General features: G+C 42.6%; 1 protein-coding gene across 8 annotated transcripts in view; it reads right to left on the bottom strand.

The window, feature by feature from the left end:
• The window catches only part of GPATCH8 (G-patch domain containing 8), a 53,006-nt gene that overhangs the window by 26,018 nt on the left and 3,766 nt on the right, over positions 1–23,222 (bottom strand). For 2 of the 8 annotated variants that reach the window (XM_065651153.1, XM_065651155.1), the window contains exons 1-3: positions 12,586–12,666; positions 7,116–7,133; positions 4,996–5,068 (exon numbers count right to left, since the gene is read on the bottom strand). Coding sequence is in view for 2 of the 8 variants with exons in the window: in XM_065651151.1 (XP_065507223.1) it covers positions 4,996–5,068; positions 12,586–12,660 (148 nt within the window). In the remaining 6 variants the exon portion in view is untranslated. Of the gene's footprint in view, positions 1–2,026; positions 2,048–2,216; positions 3,285–4,797; positions 4,866–4,995; positions 5,069–7,115; positions 7,134–11,598; positions 11,634–12,585; positions 12,667–23,222 lie in introns of those variants that run through there. The other 6 variants (XM_065651151.1, XM_065651152.1, XM_065651156.1 and 3 more) reach the window with 5 other exon arrangements.

The following is a 23,222-nucleotide window of genomic DNA, read 5'->3' as shown; positions in this document are numbered from 1 at the left end:
GAACCAGTGACAAGAGCTAGGATTCAAGACCTCTGGAATTCAAACCCTGAGCGTATTTGTCCAGGCCGCAGCTGCCGAGCAATCGCATTTGTGCCCGATCTCAGTTGCTCGAGTGGTCAAAGTTCCGCTTAATTACTCCCCGCATATCTAACAAAACCGGCATCCAGAAAATATAGTTCGCAACACATGGAATAGTGGCTCTGATCTCAGAAATGAGTATTGCAGAGGCTGCTGGAAAATGGATATTTCCTGCCATACCCACAGGACCATTTTTTCACCCGCAGACTCTCCTCTCTGCACATCTTCCAGCGTTTCCTGCAGACATTTCCATTCTTTCACTCCTCCTTTAGACCAGGAGGGAAAACAAGAGCTTGTCTGAACATGTTTAGCGAAGAACGTGTCAAATAAGAACCACATCGTAGCATAACTGAAGGGGGGGAGTGATGCCTACATTTATCACCACTAAATTTGCAAGTCAGAGCAGAAATCCACATCTGCTTTTCTTCAATTGAAAACCACACAACAAAAATACAACTAGATGGAGGAAGTGAATTTTAGCATTTTCTAATAAATTTAATATACCTGACTATCTTGTTAATTTATATGCTGGTGAAAGCATAAAAATCAACCCGAAGTCCCGTTGCGCACACTCGTAACTGCTGTTTGGTGTCACCGGTACGATTTCTACTTTGGTCAACAACTAACTGGGATCTCCCTTTACCAACCACAGGCACCTGCTGCTTCTGTTTGCTGAAAAACTGAGATAACCCAAGTGCTCATACAAACCAGGGTCCCACAAAGCATCGCCATCCACCTTGACGCCTCGTTTCCCTTCGCACCGAGTCATATTTTCATCGCAACAAAAATGAAGTGATGGAAGAGCTGCTTTAATCCCCTGCGGACAACCCCGGAGCAAAGGCAGATAAAGTTTCAAGGCTCCATTCCACAAAAACTCTGTATTATCTAAACTATTTGATTCAACAGCATAAATACTTAAGAGTAGCTACGCCGTGACAAATACCTGTGATCTGTTGCCGTAGCAAAATGCTATTATAGATTCTGATCCACCGCAAAAGACCAGGATAATCCCAGCCTTGGGAATACAAATTAAATCAACGCGTTTAAACACATCTAATTAATTACACACTGCGCATGGTCCAGGGAAACTGAACTGCTTTCTGTACAGGCATTGGAGCGATTTTGAGAGTGTCAAGAGTCAAACACGTTTCCTTAAGACTTTAAAAAGGCAAATGTAGAAAAGTCTGTTTAATAATTCCAGTTATTACCCAGTACACACAGCATTCCAAGTTTCCCTACTCTAATTAAATCAGATTAAGTTACAGCTGCACTTTGCACCTTTACCTCTATGGTACTATTACCTCATATTAAACACACAAGGAGCAAAAAAGAAAGAAGTTTTCAGCATAGAATTATTTCTCTTAAACAAGACTTGTCAAAAAATTAAAAAACGTGGGGAAAATGTGAAAAGCTTATAAAAATATTTTCAACTGTATGATTAAAATTATAGCACTTCTGCATGTCGATCCCTCGGTGCTTTTCATAATAATACTTTAACTTAATATGAAATTTCCAAGAGAAATCATTAGAGTATTTGAGCTTGAGATTTCGCTCAGGTCTCTCGTTCCCCTTCTGACTTCGGTAACTCTGATTTATTCACATTTACTTGGTCTCATTTAGCACAAGGCTTCACAAGAAGGTCAGCCAGTGTTTTTAACCACATCTTTTCCTGGTTTTATTTTTTCAGCAGACCACAGAATTCTAGATTATCAATTATCGATGTTCCCCCAAAAAGAACAAACAGTCTCCAGTCACTATTTGCTCATTTGTTAGGAATTGTGTGCTAGTTTTGCTCTATCAAAAAGGGTTTTTTCCAGCCATATTTTCCAGGTTAAAAATGACCCCTGTCCACTGGCAACCCCCCCCCCCCCATTCTGCTTTATCATATTCATTGGCTGTTGGCACCATTTTCAAACATAACACAAGTCGTTTGTAGAAAAAAAAAAACCTTGTGAAAAGCATCGGGAGAAGAGCTGAGGGGAGGAATGACTCTGCTGAATTCACTATGAGCTCCTCCGAACCAGCACCAGCCCTGTCTGATACCCAATATTCATCTAAAATAAAAGATGCAGCTGTATTACAGTCAGAATACAGCTTCTCTAACGACAGCTACATCATTAAGGACACTAATTACTTACTTTCTCATCCCAGGGGCTCAGCTCTTCCACCAGCTACAAGAGTCATACCACAAGGCAGCAGCCCCGGCAGCTACGAAACGACTCTGCTGCCGAAATTTTGCAGAAAACGAGCCGATTTGCTGCGTAACTTTGTAACACAACAGCAGATTTTTACCACCAGCAACCGGCAGGTGTGAATTTTAGAGTGTTCCAGCTGCCACCCGGAGAACCTGTTGGTTATATCCACAGTGGCTGGTTAAGGTGAAGGGAACATCGCAGTCGCGCAGCACAAAGTTCTTGCTGAACAACAACATAACAGCTTTATTAGAAGAAATAAGTATTTCTGACCGGTGAGTATAACGTAGCGGAACTTTTAGATTCACCGAAACTTAAGAGGGAGCCCCAGTTCGGATGAACAGCCAGGAGTAAAAGCTACGGAACAAAAATAAGCAAACTGAACTCATCGACTTCCTTTTGAAGTCAACAGCATGGAAAGATGATAAATGCAATATCAATTCCATATGCGTAACCCAAAATTTAGGTTTCTGAGGGCCAAATCAAGAGTCAGATACAGACTCGAAGTGGTTCTGTTGCCGCTGCGCCTCTTAATCGTAGGCTGGTTAAGATTTTAGGCTCCAGCGCAGCACAAAAAGTCGAGGTAAGAACAGAGGTGCTCTGCATTTGCTGTTCTTGCGTCTTTTTAGAAATCTCTCCTCTTTTCTGAGCAAGTGTGGAAGAGGGGAAATACCTGTTTTGCTCTTCCATTCTCAGTGCATATCGACTGACTTTACTCTTCAGCTCCTAGAGTAAGATTAAAATTGGATGCAAATGCTTCTTTCCTGGCAGTTTGGATTTGGGGACAATTCATGGGAAAAGGTCACTGGATAACGAATTAAACATTCCCAACGTGATCATCACCAATGCCACAGGCGCAGGCTCGAGCTGCTTGGAACTAAGAGGGAGCAGCCTTGGTGTCTTTATGTCGAGCAGAGCTGGAGCAGCAGCATCCTCTTCATCCTCTGCCTTGGCACCACGGCCGGACAGGCTGTCTGTCTGTGAGAGGCTGTCTGTCTGTCTTCCTCTGAAAACCTGGGAGAAGCAGGAAAACCCTCCCAGCCTGTCCCCACGATTGCCCTGCAGCTTCCAGACAGTTCAAATCACCAGAGCTTCAATAATACGTAAGAGATACAGCACAGATTCAATGCTTCGAAAAGCATGGTGGAGAAATCTAAATGTGGACAAGTGTCCCAATGTCTGATGAACCCCGGGCTCTCTGGTCCTCAGGACACGGTGACAACACCCTCTTGTCCCAAACTCAGGACCGTTTGGTCATCTGCTGTTCACCCCATCACAGCGCTTTGGGATCCGGCTGGGAAAGCGTTTTGTCTTCCTTCAATTCTCCGTGTTTCCACAGTGGTGACGCACAGAACAACACAGGGCACCCCAAACAGAAAACAGAGCAGGTGACACATCCAGTGAAGGCCATGCCAAAGCAGAAGCCCAAGAGGTGACAATACAACCACGACCTGAGCTTTGGCGCCAGCACAGGACACGAGGACTGCAGGAGTGCCATGCATTCACCGGAGGATTTCCAATTAAACCGTGCTAGAGGAAGCAAGAAGCATTAACCACCACCGCAGTCCTGTCTGAGAAGTCAGAGCGCCTCAGGCCAAGAGATTAACCCGCATTCCCGGAGTTCGGAGAACTCGTTACCTCTCGACAGGTGTCCTCGGCACAGAAATATTTATCTGGCTAATGGGCTCACTGTGGGGCCATGGAAATCCAACTATGAGCTCCCGGTCTTCAGACTAAGGGTATGGGAAGACCGGTAAGTAATTCAGAGGAACCTGGCACGCGCTTGAGCTCCAAACACTTCAAGAGGTTTCTACAGAAGCTGCCCAGTCACGGTGTCTCATACCTGTAGTAAGTACTGAGCAACTTACACCCAGTAGCACGGGTAGACGCTGTACGCACAGGTAGTTTGGGAAAAGACACAGCACCTCCAGTTTTTTCTCAACGCAACACAGTTTTGTGCTTTCCCGCAGGCTGGGGGCTCTGCAGAACTGGAACTACGGGCCAGGGAACGGCTAAAGCCACCCAGGTGAACTGGGCAGCACTGGTTTGATTTCAATCATGGGATTTAGCGTCACGGGGAGAATTTCAGTTTGACACGGCGTGAGGAAGAGGTGCATCGGTTCAACCCGCACTGTGGCGTCTCAAGGTTCGCTAAATCCCCGAGAAATAGATTTCGGGGGAAGAGAAATAAAGCAAACCCATGAAAAACCTCTGGAGAAACTAGAAATGAGGCTCTCCCACCTGCAAGAACCTCGGCCAGGACCTTTTCCTCGCCTTCCAATGGCTTCTGACACCCCGTGAAACATGCACACGCACAACTAGCTTGTATTCTTAATTCTTTTCATATCAAAGCGTCCAGCCAGCAGAACGGCATTATAGTTTTAGCAGCCGTACAACTACCTGCTAGTAAGTAGGCGGTTAATTCAACTACCTGTTAGTAAGTGGGTGGTTAATTCACCTCCCTCCCCAAAGGCCAAACGCGGTGGTTTTTCCACATCCACGACACACACACGACACCACGTCTGACCTGGACCAGGATGGGAGGCGGCAGCTTCTGCTGGCAAATCGCTAAATACCAAACTCAACAGTGCATTTCTTTGGATATATTAAGAACGGAAAGAAAAAAAAAATCTAATCCAGGAACAACAACAACAAAAAAAAGCAGAAATAATTGTGTTAAAGACTGGAGCTGGTGTTGAAGGTTTGAGACACGAGCTGGACTTACCCTGCAGTGATTTTCCCAATCCCTGGCCCAGCTTCCAGCCATGTTTCTGCAGTAAGCGGTGTCCAATATTATCCTGACAGACAGAACAGAGAAAACAAACCAAAAATATTCCAATAATATATTCTTCCCTTCCCGCTGACATTTAAACATGTGATGAGCAAGAGATTTGATTTTTTTTTTTCTACATATAGATACGCATGCAAAAAAAAATGCTACTGAAAAGGCAATATATGCCCAAGAAAAGGGAAAGACAAATGTTCAAAAATTGCTGGCTAGAATTTGATCCGGGAGGATGGGGGATCGGGGACGGTCACTTTCTGATGGTGTGCTGGGCAACTTTTGTGCATCACGTTTGAAATAACAACGACAACCAAAAAAAAAAAAAACCAACAAAGCAATGTGGGAGAAAATAAAGTGTACCAATAAAAATTGACAGTAAAAAGCAGAAAATCAAGCTATTTATACAATCATATCCATCACCTAGACAGCACCGCTTAAATTTTGTTTTGGTAAAGAAAAATCTAGACGATGTGTTTAGTCATTTTTGTTTGTGTGTCAGGCTTTTGTAATACTGAGTAAGTTGTAAGTGCAAACTGCCCCACCACTAGAAACCAAAACACAATCAGAGCAAAATCCAGGCTAGACTTGATTGGGTTTTTTTTTTTTATATATGTATATATATATATAAACTAGCATGCAGCCAATATTAAACTGAAAAAACAGTGAGGTTAGTAGAACGAAATAAAACTGTAAAATAAAGTCAATTAAATAAAATGAGCTCAAGCACAGACTGGGTGATGCATTTCACATGGAAACTAACAAAAATACTAAGATGTTAGGATGAAACAGGCCTAGCAATAAGTTAACAGCGAGGAACCATTAGTGCATGTAGGGGAAACAATGAGCATAATGTCTCATCTTCCTAAAAAAAAAAGATGTTTTGGAATAAGTGGGAAAGTACTGACGCAGCAATTAAGCGTCAGCTTTTGAAAACAGGGCTCTGTGTGGAGTTTATTGTGTTTTTAGGCAAGATTTCTTGCCCCAAATAAAGAACAGAAGTGTTAATTGCGTCCTTGAACCATCTAAAGCCGCCAGTTTAGCCCTTATTGATCCATTTACTGTCAGCTCCTCAAAGAACGACTCTTGGTTAGGACTCTGTCCACCTTCTAATCATCCAAAAATCAAATTAAAAAAAAAAAATCAGATATGTATTTGTTAATTGCTAATTGTCATAAGGCGAACCACAACCAAGATGCCACGGAAATATCCTGAATTACAACAGGCTGTGAATCTGTCACATCAAGTTGTACATGGAATCTTAAAAAAAAAAAAGATATGTGCTGCAGGTTTTTTTAATTAAATAACTAAATTATCAACAAAAATCAGGGCAGATTTTTTTTTTTCCTTTCACTCCACATTGAAGAAAATGACCACACACGGTTCGCAGAATCAGCTTGAAAGACACAATCTTCCCAAAAATATTGGCTACATGGGTATATATTTTTTTTTTCCCCTCAAAAAGATTCTATCAAGTATAAATTTAGGGGTTTTTCTGATATACCAGTAAAGCAAGACATTTCGCCTCGCTGTATTTTTCCAGGCAGTGTCTTTCCCAGCTATTTGCTCTCCCTTGGGTATAATTAGAGCTGTATGGAAAAAAAAAAATAAAAAAGGAAATGTCTGGTTAAAAAAGCTTATATAAGTATATGCAAAAAAAAAAAGGGGGGAAAATGAAGAAATAAGGATTCTGACCACAAACACCATTGGAATCGCAGGACTTACCTGTACGTGCCGCAGACCATTTGCGCATGGCCCCGCAGGCAAAAGGGGTTTGTGGATACAGCACTAATTGTTTTACCGCGAGCACCGCAAAGGATCGTCGAGGCCGATTGGGAAAGCCGGCGCCAACAAAAAATTCGCGTTTTCCCAAAAAAAAAAAAAAAAAATTCAAAAATAAATAAAATAAAGGGCAAGGACTGCTTGGCATTTTTGGCTGAGTGGAGATGAGACATTGTGCTGACTGCGTCGTGTTATGAATGCACTAAAATAAACAGACGGATGAAGCGGTAACGCTATTTCCAAAAGCAGTGCAAGTGGAGTGAAAGCATTTCCATACGAACCTGGCTTTAAAAACTGGGCTGTCAAAAGAACAGTTAAATGTAACACAAAGTAAGAAACTGTCCAATCACTAATGGTAGTTTTTTTTTTTAATTTTTTTTTTTTGCTTTTGCTTTGTTTTCAATTCACTGCTTGCAAGTAATGTATTTATTAAAGAAGAGTGAAAGCATAAAATAAATTCAACAAGTCAAGACCAGCTGGGAGATTCAAGAGCGGCGTGTTGTGACTGACACAGTGAAGGGGGAAACAAATGTTAAAGGGGGGAAAAAAAAGAAAAATTTAGAAGGGTTATACACATTAGCACCACTTTTACAAAACCACTCAAGAGGATGGTCGCAAGTTGGTATAAATTGGAATTATGCCTGAATATCACCCTGAGTTTCCAGGACAGGGGTGTTTTCTCCCCCACAATCACTTTAATTTGTTTGCTAAAGCAGTGAAACTACTTCCTAATATTAAATATTATCGAATTGAAGTGGAGCATCTTCCGTTTCACTGAATAAGAACCACACTGAGGGTTTAATATTAAACATCAGAGTTGGGACCTGGTCATCAGTCTGCTCATTTCTCTACCTTTTTCTTCCATTTCAAATCACTGGTGCAGACAACTCTTGAAATGCTGCCCTAAAAATTAAATTATGGAAGGCCAGGCTTTGCTAGGCTCCCATTTGAGAGCTGTTCCGCAAAATCTGCTGGCCTGGGGATATTAGGACCAAAATTTGACACGGGGCAGCAAACGTTGCAACAGCTGGTGGCTTTTTTTCCAAATTGCCTCTTTAAGTGAAAGTTCTGCAAAAACGTGAGCTATTTCATGTAGAAAAAGATGACTTTTTTTACCCCGAACTTCCTGGCAATGTCAAGAACTGTCGTTCTTTTCGAATAAACAATCCTTATGCTGTAATTTTCCTACAGGAAGAATTGCAGCGATCTAGAAAAACGCCCAAATCCCCCAGTTTCTCAGCTGCCACGAGCCTCCTCGCTTTCTCACATTATCATTCCGGAGCTCTTTGTGTTGCAGCCACAATAAAAATTCACAAGGCAGACAAAATCAGTCTCCCAAAAAGTGTTTGGGTGAGCAGGTGAACTCTGATTTACTCTCCAAACTACCCACAAGAGCAGGACTATCTGTCCAGGCAGCCGCTCATGGAGAGGACACCAGGCTGGGGGATGCTCAGCATCTCTTGATGGGATAATTTACACCTCCCACCGTTGCTCTTGCCACTTTGGAGCTGTTCAGTAGGGATCACTTCTATATTAGAATGGGGAACTTTGCAAAAAGTAAAGGTCTGGACTTCACCAAAGTTGGCTGAGCTTCTTTGGACAATCATCTCATCCCAAGTGACCTTCTCCAATAGCTCCAATTTGCCTCCTCAACTCCCTGACGTGATGCCCTCGATCGCTTTCCATCGGTGATTCCTTATCAGGATATCCCCACCGCTCATTTCTGACAAATAGCCTGGCCAACAGAAAAAAAAAAAAATGCATACGAAGAAAAGATGCATGCAAGAACAGAAACCTTTTGGTGATGCCGTACGTGGGATTTAATCTGCAGTCGGTGGCTTGAGCTGCGTTACGGGTAAACCAAACCACTAGTTTTGCCTAATCCAGGGGTTTTGGTGATGGAATCATGGCCACATGGTCGTCTCTCGGCACCGGCAGGAACCATACGTCTCTTGAGTGGGTTGTAAGCTGTGCTGACTGTGTATGGAGGAATCTATAAGCAAGGATCAGATGCTACGGGGTGAACCCATGCAAACAAGAGGTTGGAAAGATTCCCAAAACAAAACCTAGAGCTCACTACAGATGACACAATGAAGACTAGAGAGAAAAGCCAAATAGTAATGCTACACCATTCAGCTTCAAGAAGCACATTATTTATAGCGCTGTCCACATACGGCTACTGCTAAATGTCAAATCAGCAGCCTCATCAAATGACACTTTGGAACTAGTGGAGTCCACAGATCTGTACAGATATACAGTGCGACAAAACTCAACCTCGGCTCGGCTGCAAGAGCCTGTGATCGCCCAACAACTGAACCCTCGCGTAGTTCAAGGGCCTCCTCGTGTAATGGAGCAGAATTAGAGAGGGGGGGTGGAAAAAGGACATTTGTTAGTTGTGACGAGGACAAACTACCAAGCTCTGGAACAAGGGGGTGATGCGCAGCCTGGCCTTCCAACCTGCCCTGGGCTCTAAGGGGGTTTTGCTGTCTCCTACGGCACCTGCACTGCGGGGACAAAGAAAACCAGCAATTCACAGCTACAGGGTTCAGCCAACGAGTGGAAATAAGGGAATCTGTTAAAGCTGCAAGGCTTTGTGACTTCCCATTCACGCACCTGAATTCAGGGCACTTGAAGTGCGTAAAATGGGTTTTAAAAAGGGGTTAAGTGCTCTGGTTTTTTGAGGGCACCAGACGCCAGTGGTTCCACTGACGTGAAGAGCCACTGTAAGTGCAGCATCTTCTAAATCAGAACAAAAAATAATAGTTATTTGCGGGGAGGAGAAAAAAAAAAAAAAAAAAAAAAAAAAATCACTCTTTGCAGCTATGAAGAGTCCATTGATATGAAATATTCTCTTCAATTTAGTAATGGAAAATAGCTGGCTTGTCGTTTAGGCTAAGTACATCCCCTGGCTCGTGTCAGCTCTGTTTTCCATAAATGTACTTTGGTTATAGTCGCATGTTTCAGTCCAGACATCTTTGGCCTAAACAAGCTGTACAAAGCAGGATTTCCACAGGAACAATGAAAAAAACCACCCTAGGACGCTAATTGAGGACACGTTTCAACATTGTAATGATCTGTAGACTCCCAAACCCTATTTTTCCAGGCACCTTTGAGTTGCATGCTGTAGCAGTACAGTCAGCACCTCTCAACAGATAATGCTGCAGAGATGGATCTCACTCCAGCCATTGCCAAATGCGAGCAGAACCCCCGGGATTTCCAAATGCAAGCGACGTTTAGTCTTTAAAGCGTTTTCCTATTACTAAGAAGATGTGAGAAGCTGCAAGCAGCACATTTAAGAGACTATACTTAATCCACTCCGAGCTGGAAAGTGCTTTGATGTGCTGTTGTTGTGAACACCCTTCCTTGCACAAAGACATTTGTCATCCCAACTATTTCCATAACGCAAAGCTGAGGCTCTTACTCATTACTCGGAGCAGATTCCTTTGTAAAGGTCACTTGAATTGCTAACAGGGAGCTGGTTGAGGATTATAAAGCAATTTGGGAATAAATGTTAATATTGCAAATATTTAGATGTGTGGTGGTTGCAAATTATATGGGTGTCTTTACTCCTCCCCTCTCCATTTCAGTTTGAGGACGTTATCCACTTGTGGGGGAGCAAACAGCGGCAAATATAAGGCAGCAGAAAAAGCAATTTGAACAGCTCTTTCCTAGGGAGAAACCTTGCAGGAGCGAAACTCCGACAAGAAAAACACTCCTCCTTTTAATACACCAATTTAAAAAGCACACAGGTCATTAATAATGTGGAAGCAAAATCATTTTCACAGGTGTCAGGAAACTTGACAAAAGTATTTTTGCTGCCCAGCTACAGATTTACTTTTAAGAACCACCAAGGTACTTAAGTAGGATGATATGAAGATTAATCCTAAAAGTGACCAGTTTGTTTCTGACTGTACTTTCTGACACCAGTTTGTTTGTGGGACAAAAACAAAGCAAAACACAGCTTTGAAATTCTGGGACCTCAAATGCTTGTTTCTCTTATTAGAGACAAAAGAAGAGCGAAGCAAACTGGATTTTAAAGAACAATTTGAGGTTTTAACTCTTTCTCCTCCCAAAGAAATAAGTCATTCTCTTGCCCTTTCTATTGAACTGTTTTCAAATTTAACCATTAGGCTGGACTGTACATATTAAAACCTACCCAAAAGTTGTCAAGATTAATAACGTCCCGATATTTGGGTGGTGATATGTATGAATAAAATATGAAAGCTGTGATTGAATTTAATTTTTTCTGCCACAGTTCAACATTCAGACTGCAAAGTGTTAGATCTGTGTCTACGGCGTTGGGGCCAGTGGACTCATTCACTTTTGACGGATTTTTGTAGGCAAAACGCCAGAGAGATGGAATCTGTGACCACTTCAATTCCTCTGTTTGGGAAAACACTTTTAGCAATCAGTCTACTCTGTAAGTATTATTTGAATTATTTTGAAATGCTAAATTCCAGCGTAGGCCACCGATTTCTCATTATATTTACCTAAGGAAACAAGCTTGGCATTTTAATTAAAATCCCCATATCGCAACCTAAGATTGGAGTATTCGGGAGAACGTCGAATCCGAATTCCCATCTCTGCAGCATTATCTCATGCGTCATCGATTACTGCCATGCCTAAATCTAGCATCATGCCAGCACATTAAGACAGTAGGTACTATATGCAGTGTTCACTGGACCAGAAGAACAGAAATAAGAAGGGGGAAAGGAAACCCTAGAGAAGAAATTAAAAAAAAAAGGCAGACCGTGCAATACAAACCAGATCATGGCTGCTTAGCTAATATGGGCCAACTGCTGCGGAAGAAAAACGTCGAACACCCCAAGTTGTGTAAATTTTTGGTAAACATCTAACACGCACACAAACACACACAACACCAACCTACACACGAATGAAAAGATAGAGATTGATTTTGCACTACCGCTAAGTTTCTTCTCAGCGCAGACTAACAGGAAGAAACTTCAACGCTTACATTATTAATAGGGAGAAAATAAATACTTAATGAAAATCTAGTCTTAAGCAAAACACCGCTAAGTGACCCTCAGTTATTTGCTCCAAGTTTTCTTGCGCTCAAACTGCAAAATGAAACTTAGCTTAAGCTAAGTGCCAAACTTAGGTCCAGTTTAGGCTGAACAAGATATTATGCCTAAGACTAGCAAAAGATAAAAGTTTAAAACTCCAAAAAGATTAAAAATTAAACAAAATGTCATTTTTCCCCCTCCTATGGCTGTACTCTCCACACCTAATTCCAAAGAAAGCCATACTTTACAGAAACTCAGAGCGCAGTTTCAGATTCACAGGGAAGGGCTGTTATATTAATACTGGAACACATCTGTGTTTCTGTACTGCTGGCTGCCATCCTAACACTTTTAACACACCAGTAGTTTTCCAAAAACATAAACTAAAAAAGGACCAAAATACATTCTACTACGCTATCCCATCAGCTTCACGTATGAATTAAGCTGATTCTTCAACCAAAAGTCTAAAAACTTTATGAATGAATGTATTGCTCTAAATAATTTCTGAACTATCACATTGAACTAAAATTGGAAGTCACTTCTAGTTTTAGAACTACTTAAAGATTTAATCCCAGGCCCGCTTAATCTCAGCATGCAATTTACCACCAAAAAAAGAAACCTGACAAAAAGCTGCCCACCGCTATGGAATTTGGCTGCATTCACATCAAGTACCATCCGATCGCGGCCGAATTTTTGGTGGGTCGATGCTGCTGGTAAATGCGTGTCTTACCGATTCGATGGGCTTGTCGAGAGACGCTTGTTCTATCTCCAGGTGCCCTTCTTCATACTGATCAAAGTGATTGCCCTGGAAGAAAAGACGACTGTCAGCTCGACGGCACAGAACACGTTTCCAACAGGCTAGTTTAAAAATTCAGGTTTGGACACTGTGTTATATTTTACATAAGTTGGTTGGCAAAACAAATGAATTTATTATATAAAGGTTCAACTCGGTATAGAGGCTGTAAGAACAAAAAAAAATATTCTATTTGATGATAACCATAAACTACGGAAGTTGGCGAAATATCAAACATTTACGATGACAACGCTTTGATTTTTATTTCTAAAGAAAGTCTGCGAAAACACTGACGACGAGCACGCAGTGCCAGCCTTAAAACCACACAGGACAAGAAGCAGAATTGTCCCCACCACCACTATAAAGGGGTTTTTTGTTGGTTTTTTCTCATTCCAAGAAGAGCAAGGCTTTCCTTGCAGCAGGAAATCCAAATCGCTTGAGGCGTCCACGGAATTCCACGCACCTTACATCAACAAAACCCCACGTTGGTACCAAACCAAACCTCTCCCCGTGCCCACAGCACTTGTTCGCGGGCTGGAACAGCCATTCCCTCAAATCGAGGCAGCCGCACAGGGAATTGTCAGTGGAAATGATCCTCCGAGACGCAAAAAAAGCCATTTTAGTGCCGCCCCGAGCGGCCACACAAGCAGGACGTCGGCACCAAGAACGCGCACGCAAGAACTTATTCCAGACGTAGCAGGTTAAAAGATTTGTGAGCGCAGCACCTCAAACAGCTACAGAAAAAAAATGAGAAAACCGAGGAATATGTTTGGGGAAAGACAGACCAAGAGATACACAGGGAAGCACAATAATAAACTGTGCGGATACAGAGCAAGGAAAACGCTACAAAGAACGATAAATCCAAGCACGTCGCTTCCTTATGCTCCCAGAGTGATCCCCACCTTTAGTCGGACAGACTGGCCATGTATCATAATTAAAGTAGACAGGAAAATTAAATAGGATTGTTATCAGGTGTAGCGTGCCCAGCCTCCAACAATATAGAGCCACTTAGGTTGGAAAAGACCCTCAGGATGATCGAGTCCAAGCGTAACCCAACTCCAGCACTAACCCCTGCCCTGAGATATCAGATCACACACGACCAGAGCCTCAAGCATCCAGAAGCAAAATCCCATTTTTCCAAGTTTTTGCCAAGACTTTCAGCATACAGGGCTCGTGAGCTGGGAAGGCGAATAGTTATTCCTCCAGAATAACTGGTGGTGCTGGAACACCATCAGCGTGAAAGACTGTTTCAGGAAAAAAAAAACATCTCTGTTGTCATTTCAGAGGTTTCTGAAACCTCAAATTCCTGAAATTGCAAATGCGGTGAAGTGTTTTTGGCCATTCGACAGGCCCGTGGCATAGCACGGACACCCACTGTCGCTGGCACAGACCTGGAAAGGATAAAAATCTGACTTTCTAGCTGCACGCGCGAAAAGAAACTAGAGAGATGCCTGTAGCTGAGATCAGCACAAAAGACATCCAAGGGGGTTATTTCAGTGGGGTCCCCCAGTTTCCCTGGGCACTGCTCGGTGTCACAGCCCTTGGTTGTCACCCCCCATCCCTGTCCCAGGCCCCACGGTGCCACCAAAACCCTTCAAACACCAAACACCTGGCGGGTTTGATTTGCACCCCAGCTCCACAGGCACTTTGAGCAGGAACACCTCGAACCGCTGCCAAGAGCAACACGTTGTCATCTCCTCCTTTCTACCAACTTGCCCTTCTACAAGAATTTTAATGCAAGCCAGCCCGCCAAAGAGCAAATTAGAGTTGTAACGAAGTGCCTGCTGAAATTTTACAAACCAGGCACCAGCCTCCAAAAATCCTCTGGAACGAGCGTTCGTATCCAGCGATGCAAATCTGCAAAAGACCATCTCGACAGAAAAAAAAACCCTGTTGCCGAGAGAACGTGCTTTGATGCCGGTGGCCCAAGCGCAAGCCCGTCCATCATCTCCTGTCCGCGCCGTAATTCCCGCTCCGCTCCCCGCACTTTGCTTTCCCACGACCTCTCCAAAGCGAATTTGGGGTTTGATTGGCAGCGATCGGCTCCCGTGCGGCTTTTTTGGACGGCCTTCAAGGAGCAAGCTGATGGCAAACTTACCGTGCACACGTGGTCATTGATCTGCTTAAAAAAAGCAAGTAATTCTTGGAGAGGAGTAACATAAAAATTGTATGTGTGTGTGCTGGGAAGTCAGGGAGCTGACAGCAGAAAAACTGCACAAAGGACACGGCCCAGTGTCCCAAAACCACAAAATTAGTGCCCAGGAGAGCAAAAGCACTTAAGGATGCACACGCCGTTAATGAATTTGACTAGTGAAACCACACGACTAAAATTTCGTATTTAAAATGAAACCTGTATAACATCGAGTTAACGAACGCTTGAAAGACTCTCAGCAAAACCAAAGACATCCTTCCCCTGCTCCGCATTCCACAATGTGATTTCCTGCCTGCAGATGGCTCGGAAAATGCCAACTGAATTACCTGGAGCTGGCAAAATATTTCTGCCCACTCACCGTCTCCCTGGGTGTACTGCTCACCAAGGCAGTTAAAGTGGTTTTTGCAAAGGCGAGGGTCAGGTCCAGTTTGGGGCTTTATAACTCCATTTTTCTGAGCTTAAAAATGTCATCATCTCCCAAGAAACTACACAAAGGGCTGAACACTCCCCGTGGCACAGCCAAATGCAAAGAAGTCAGAAAGCAAATAAAGTCATCTGCTCTAACGATTCCACTGTTATCCACTTTAATACATAGGGGGTTACTTTGGACATTGATCTATTTGGGGGGCTTATGTTAGATACCGATATATCGGGGGGGGTTACTTTGGATATAGCTATATTTGGGGGGTTTACTTTAGATATAGCTATATTTGGGGGGTTTACTTTAGATATAGCTATATTTGGGGGTTTGTTATCCACTTTTTTTCTACTTTGGGTTTATTATTACTGGTTAATGGGAGTGGGGACAAGTTGCTTGTTTTCACAAATACCAGCAATACTAATATTAGAGCTTTCAAAATAGACACAGTGCTTCCATCACCTTGAATTCCCAGGTACACAAATATCACCCAAGCAGAGGGAAGGAGCCCTGGTAGGATGATGAGAAACTGCTCGCTGGATTAAAAAATTGACTGTTATAGACTTGGTGATTTAAGGCAACAAACTGAAATCAATACTCATCATGGAGATGGTTCTTTCTGTATCAATACTTAAATGATAAAGGAAAAAATTTCCTTCCAGCATAAAGTAGCTCACCCTGCAAAAAAACAAGAGGATGATCCAACAGTCATATTGAGATCCAATTTTTGAGTGTGTTCAGCTTGATGGTGCCTAATGAGCGAGGAGAAAAACAGGTCTTGGTTGTAGGGGCAGGACGAGCAGCTCGCCAAGTGATGCTGAAACCTCGCGGTGATCACAGACCTGAGGAGCTGGAGGCTGCGCGGTCTGTCCCTTTGCTTTATCTCATCCCTAAGGAACAAGTTTTGGGGCATTCCATCTGTTTTTCCTTCTTTTCCAGTCCTTCTACCTGGCACATCACATGGATCCATGTAACATTTCTGGTTTGCCGTCTTAAGACAATGAATCAGAGGAACACAAAATGCTTTAACATTTAAATCGAACAATTAATTAAACGCCAAGTGGTGAATCTGTTGAGAATAAACTACATTTTTGGCAAACACGAACCGTAAGCACAGACCACATTTTAACGATTTTGATCTGTGTCTTCTGCAGACTTGAGGGATGTTTCCCTCTTCAGAGGAGACCTTGAAGTGATGAATTTAATCTCTACAAAATGGATACCAGGCCATAAAACAGCAGCTGCATTAAACCAGCACTATTCAAAACCTATTTCCAAACATTCTTCCCTGTATGATTATTATATAAACATAGTAAAACCCTGGCCTGGTTCACTGACAAAGTTTCCTCCTGCTCCTGTGGAGAAGGATTCTGGGGCTGAATGTGGTGCTCTTCTCCCTGTGCCCCCTATATCAGGATTCCTCCCTTCTGCTTTGTAAAACAAGCTGTGTTCCACTGTTTGTATCATTTTCTTACAGCTGCTGCCTCCATCCTAAAACAGCAGAGCAAATAAGAGGCTTCCACTTAAGCATCATTTATCGCTATCGCTTTGTGCCACAGCAAGTGCTCCGACACCCGGTGCTTCACTACGAGCATCCCGAAATTCAATATATTTTACTACTTGGATGAGCAACAAGGAGAATCATTCAACATCTAAATGTTCCCTATTATACACCACGCACACCATTTCGTTCACTTGTTGCATTCATCTCCAGGAGTGAATACATTTGCGTCCTGTAATTTTTGGAGTGGTACCATCCGAACTTTGGCTCGTTACCCATTTTGGTTACTCGTAGTCACACGTCTCCCGTCTCCTCCACTTTCCCATTGTTTGATCTTTGCGTGAAACTCCTCGCGCCTTGGAGCCCTCACACATTTAACCGCCGAGTTATAAATACAGCCTTTGAAAAATAAACTAACAAAAGCTGCCTCCGTGCAGGATTTTATTCTCCCTTATTTGGGCTGTAAATACTTCAGAGCTCTAGCCCAATAAATGTCACTTTGTCCGAGATTAAATGTAGCAGCGTCACAATTTCCTGAAACAAGTCAAATTAAATAGCTGAGGGGGAAAAATACCGCTGTTTCTTTCTTACTTATAAGGTCCCAAACATTGTAGCAGACAGACCCAGTCAGCATAATTAAAACAAAATTAAGAGTTTAATCACACTTTCATCCCAAAATCTTTAGCGGCAAGAATTGTTGCCAATAAATGACTCAAGGCAAGTTAAATGAATTGTTGATTTAAGCTCATTTATCAGAGTCAGTTTAGTATCACAGAATTAATTTTCGCCCCTCTACAAGGCACCTTTTCATGAAGGTGGGCAAAGATAAAGTACTTAAGAACACACAGATGTGATGGGGGGAGAAAAAAACCTTTTGAAAATATCTTTACAACTACAAGATGGGAGAAAAATATGGTCTGTCCTTCCCTCTCCCCGTCCCCAACAGGGTGTATCCAAACCAGACACCAAATCACCTCCAGCATCATCAGCACAAGGAGGAGAGAACAATGAGTCACTTCGACTGCTCCAAGGCAGAGAGACCTCCCTGGATATTAATTACTGGGCTGCTCTTTCCAATCTGTCCAAACGCCGAGGATATTAAGATGTCAGCCTGCAGAATACATCCCATATAGCACCCATTCCTGATGGGAATTAGCGGTTTCTTTTACAACCGGCCCCGAAGTTACCCATGTATTATTTCAGCAGAAGAAGCAAACGCAGCGGTTTTACATTTCAGCGGCGAGGCCAAACCTCGAAACGCAGCGATGGGCGACAAAGGAGCAGCATAAAGGAGCTGGGAAAGCCGGGGTTTTCTTTCAGAACGCCTCCATTCAGCTGTCCTTTCAGCTCCTGCTCAACAAGAGAGCTCAGTTCCACCAGCATTATTATTAACACGAAAGAAGATGATGTAAACTACAAAAAACAAGTCAGATAGGAAGAGTACAGAATGAGACTAATTAGGGAAAATGCTGCCTGGTTCACAAATCATAGGGATGATGCTTTAAACGGTGTGAATGGAGTAAATTAAGAAAATAATCCAGCATAAATCTCTATGCCTAAGAGCACTAAACAAACGATGAGTGGGGAGGGAACACACAGAATGCAGTTGCTGAGATGGCAAAGTAGAAATGTTCTATTTATAATATCTCCACACTGAATTTTAAGCTCAGCTGAGGAAGGTGCACAAAACGTGTGTTCCCGTGGCAGTGCAGATAACAATCTAAAGGAAGCAATTTTGCGGAGAAGCGTCGCTCTGCTCACCGTCATTATTTCGCAGCGTGGTGATGATTGCTTAACCGCACTTGAAAAGAGCGTACCGGGCTCCTCACATCTTCAAAAATTCGTTTTGCGCTGGTGGAGTATCAGGAAAAGTCTCAAAAAAACCAGCGTTTCTACTGCACTTTAGAAAACGGAATTTTAAAAAGGTAAAGCAAATCAGCACCACTTGTGCATATTCTATTTATCCATCAATTCAATCGATAAACCTTAAACTCCCAAAAATATTAAGTCGACACATTAAATTTGGGGTTGTTACCCACAAGTGCCACTTTAAAACATTTAACCAAGCCCACTCCCCATTCCTAAAGCTCTGAGGGCATCAGGCTGTAAACTGGCAGCCGATACACTGGGAATATCTAAAAAGGGAAATGAGGACCCACAAAAAAGGCCATTTTCTAGTGTAGATAAAGCCATGGCTTTTAAGGCTTTTAAAGACTCGGTGATTCCAGAAGCAAATATCCTATTAAATTCAAAATTTTCTTTTTTTAAAGGAAAAGGTTGAGCAGCTACGAGACCTTTAGGAGGACAAGGCACCTCAACGCCCATCGGCTTTTCGCAGTGGCTCCCAGCACAAGGCGTTAAAACCAGATCCAGCTCACCACAACTAATCCACTGCTTATTACACACAATCAAGACGTAGCGGGGCTTAGAATTTCTCCGCCAGATCCACACAAGACCCTGTGAGTCTCAGACAGTAATATTGATGCTGCCCTTTTAAGCCTGATGACTCCATAGGATGGAAGATCTCCAAAACGTAATTGATGCGGACAACCGTGGTGATGTCTAGAAATCCACCCAGAGAATTCAAAACCAACTCCAGCAAAGCATCGCTTAGGAGGGTTTCTTGAATATTCATTACACACCCAGAGAAAAAGACATTTTTATAAGCAATGTGCATTTAGAAGATGATTCCATCCAACCCTGCTCACACTGGAAAGGTTCCCTGGATAATTTTAAAGACCGTGTGGTTTCTTAAAGCTATAAAAAGCAACACAAAGCAACTTTGTGCTGGTACCTGGAAAGCCTTTGTTAATGCTTCCCAGAACAAAATCATCCTTCTTTCCTGTTGTTCCCTGCAGTGACTCTAAAGATACAAAAAAGAAAATAAAATCAGTTATCTCTTCCTAGCAACACAGAGGTAAAGCATTCACAGTGTTCTCAGAGCCTTCCACACGTTATAAACGGCTTTTCCAGTCCCTTTCCCGTAAATAAGCAAAGTGGGTAAGTACGGACACTGCACATCTTCACACCCTCCGAAACAGCTTAATATTTACAGTCAACATCTTGTGAAAGCTGCAGCAAAACCTCATTGTAGGCAAACACACGCATCAATTATTTAGAGAGCACTTAAAGCGAAAATCCTCTCAAGCCAATACAACAAAAGCAATCACTTAAAATTTGGATACGAATTTAAATTGGCACCTCTTGAAAGAAGCACCTTGTAATTGCAGGTTGAGAAGCTGAGGGCACCTTGTTTACCAAACTAAAAGTTAATTTTGATGGCAAAACTCTAAGCGTTAAATCCAAAAACACTGAAAAACAACACCCACTAGAACACATTTGATATTACTCATCGGTCAAGAGCTTTAAACCAGGAAAATATGCACATAAATACCTCACTAGAACTGCGCAATTAAAAGCATGTTTGACAGTCAGAGATAAGCAGCTCGTACAAGGAGTGGAAGCCAGCGCAGGTCCCCTTCGCTCTGCCTTGCATACCTTGGCACCAAACGAGAACAACTTCATGTCTTATGGTTATTTAATACCTATGGTATAATTTATTTACTGCCACAAACCTCCAAGTTTTTGTAGTATGATCTTTCTTCCTTTTTTTCTTCCTTCTTAATACGCTGTTTAACTCGATAAAGGATCGTTTCTAAACCAAAATGCCACCGTAAACCTCACTCAGGAGCACGTTAACTGCATTCAAACTCAACTCACTCCACGACACTCGGCACCATTCAACGTTTTTATCAATGACCAGAGGGGGAAAAGCGCAACCACTGACTGCGTTTGCGGCTCATAAAGCCCAACGAACGGTAAAAAAATAACGTGGACGGCGTGTTTGTCCAGAGCGATCTGACCCATTTAAAAGCGGCCTGAGCTCGCTAAGCAAAGTCTGTTTTCACAGAGCCCTGTGCAAACACACCTGCAAGCAGGAGAAATCCCAGTTAAAACCTCTTCACGCAACACGGTAGCAAAAAGGATGAAAATACAGTCCAACAGAGGAATAGCAAATAAGAATGAAGTAGTAAAAAAGATATTTATGTCTCTACATTATATAGATAGTCTATTCTAGGCCCCGCTACGCAAGTCTTCTAGTCACAAATGTGGAAAATGAAGGTGCAGAAAGCCGTAACAACGCAAAGGGAAAGGCAAAAGGCCCTGCGATAACAGAATTAATTCAGAGATCAGAGCATTAAGGCTCTTAAGAGGCCCAACTAAGACAGAAATGTTATACATGCCCTCACATCACAGGAGACAGTGCACTAATGTGCGCTTTGGCACAGCAGAGGACACAACAAGAAACAACAGCTAGAAGCTGAAAATATAAAAATCTAGAAGAAAAATAAAGGGAAACGCACCTTTCAGTGGCCGAACTATCAGAACAATCTATAAAGAAAAATGTTTGCTATCACCAGCTGTCTTCATGATATCCTGTGGGCAAGTATTAATTCCTGGACTCAAAACTGGGTCAAATGATGGAAATTGAAGGGTAAGCAATACCTGGATTTTAGAGCAGACATCCTAGGATCAACTTCTGGCTTCAAAACTCTGAATGGCTAAAGCCTCAAATGAATTAATCACTCGTGGAGCTGCTTGAAGGGGGAAAGTACAAAGAATTACCATGGGTTTAAAATTGTACAGTAGAAAGAAAACATATGTCAAGTGAGGAAATGTTGGCTAATAACCGTAATAGTACTTTTGGCTGGGATGAACGCAGTGGGTGTTAGGAGAAGTTTGCATTGTCTGGGAGGGAGTGACTCAGAAGAAGCTGAGATTTGGTTTGTGGAACTGTAGAATCAAGTGTTTCCTTCCCTATCTGGTTACCCACGGCAATCGAGAACATCGCTGCACAAGAGAAGTGACAAAACACAGAGCAGGGAGAAGTACAACCAAGGCAGGAAAGAAGGTCTATATAAAATTAACTTACCACATGAGTTCCAAAAATTCACACTCAAGTGCAGATTCTCCTGTGATTTTCTAAAAATGGATCCGATGCTATTCGATCTACTTTTTAATGCATTTTCCCCTCCCTTCCTTGCTCCCATAGGCAGGCAAAAAAAAAAAAAACCTCACAGTTCTGATGTCAACTGAGAGGTCAGCACATCTTGCCAAAGAGATAGGAGCAGTGACCCTCCTATGCTGTGCCCATGCCAGATATTTAACATTAATCTACTGATAAATGAGGGTCTCTAAACAATACTAATAGATTTTAGAAAATTAAGATGAATGCTTAAGCAAGAAAAGGTGCCATCGAAAGGGTTCCCTCCTGGCGCGCTCTCAGCTACATTTGTCAAAGGCAAATTCACACACAGGGATCTTGTACCGGTTAGAAACTCAGGATATCACAGCAACTCCAGTCCCTCGCTTCCCTACGGTACCTTTTTCTTCTTCCAATTAGTAAAACTAAGCAAAAGAAAATGACTTTATTTCCTGGCAACACAGAGAAAAGCCATCGACTTACTTTGCCACATAACCCACGAGCAGCCAGGGCCGGCTGAAGGATATAAAAATCAAACACCTTTGGCGTGGGCAGCACCTAAGACGTTAATTGAAGCCACCGACAACACACGCTCATTAAAAGGACAGATTTTAAAACTCCACGCTGTCAGCCCAGGTGTTGGCTAAGCCAGACAGCCTAAGCTGCTTGGGAACAAAACTTTATCCCTGACATTCTGCCAATTAAAGAGCATAAAATCCCCGCGCCATGGGCACAGAGCAGCCGGTAACAGCGACGCGCTCTGTCAGCTCTTCAAATCCTTCTGCGGGGGGGAAAACCGACCGATTTTCTTGGCATAAGCAAGAACTGAGGTTCAGACTGGCCACATTTCAACTCAGTTTAGCAAACCAGGCATTTGTGCTCGGTGGAAGAGTTATTTGATTACACAGACTATACAACAAACTAAAAAAAACAAGAGACGGAACAGTTTGTGTTCCGTCTGGCTAATGTTGCAAATAAGTGCAATGTACGTAGGAAGAGGAAATTATTGTACACATATACACATATGGCTCGTAATATTTCTGCTTCAACAATGGAAAGGAGAAAGATATAGCAAGAAAACATTTTTGAAACATCTGCGAGTAACTGGGAGCTCCACTGGATTTCAGTGACGTGGAGACATCCACAGTGTTAATTCCTTGAGCTCAGCAGAGTTAACCTAAAGAATAAGATTATTGCAATTACAAAAATAACACTAAAAATACATTTACTTATTGCAGCAGCCTCGTGTATTCACACAGCTTTCAGCAATGCTTTTAAAATACTCCGTTAGTGTAGCTGACAGCTTCCGTTCATAATTACTTGAAGTTCCAGCAGTTCCCAAGCCTGTCTCGGCCGTGGGGATGGCAGGCAGTCAAGGAGACGGCAGAGGCAGACAAGTGACAGATAACGTAGCACACAATCTTTTACCCAAAGGACTAAACTTGTCAGCGGCCCACTCAAAAATAACCCTTCCTGTAATGGAAAAAGGAAAGAGGTTGGGATTTCTTTGGGGTAAGCC

This window comes from Caloenas nicobarica, chromosome 24, assembly GCF_036013445.1.
Source record: "Caloenas nicobarica isolate bCalNic1 chromosome 24, bCalNic1.hap1, whole genome shotgun sequence".
Lineage (NCBI taxonomy): Eukaryota > Metazoa > Chordata > Aves > Columbiformes > Columbidae > Caloenas > Caloenas nicobarica.
Note: the sequence above shows the minus strand (reverse complement) of the source record. Positions and strands in the feature narration are given on the sequence as shown.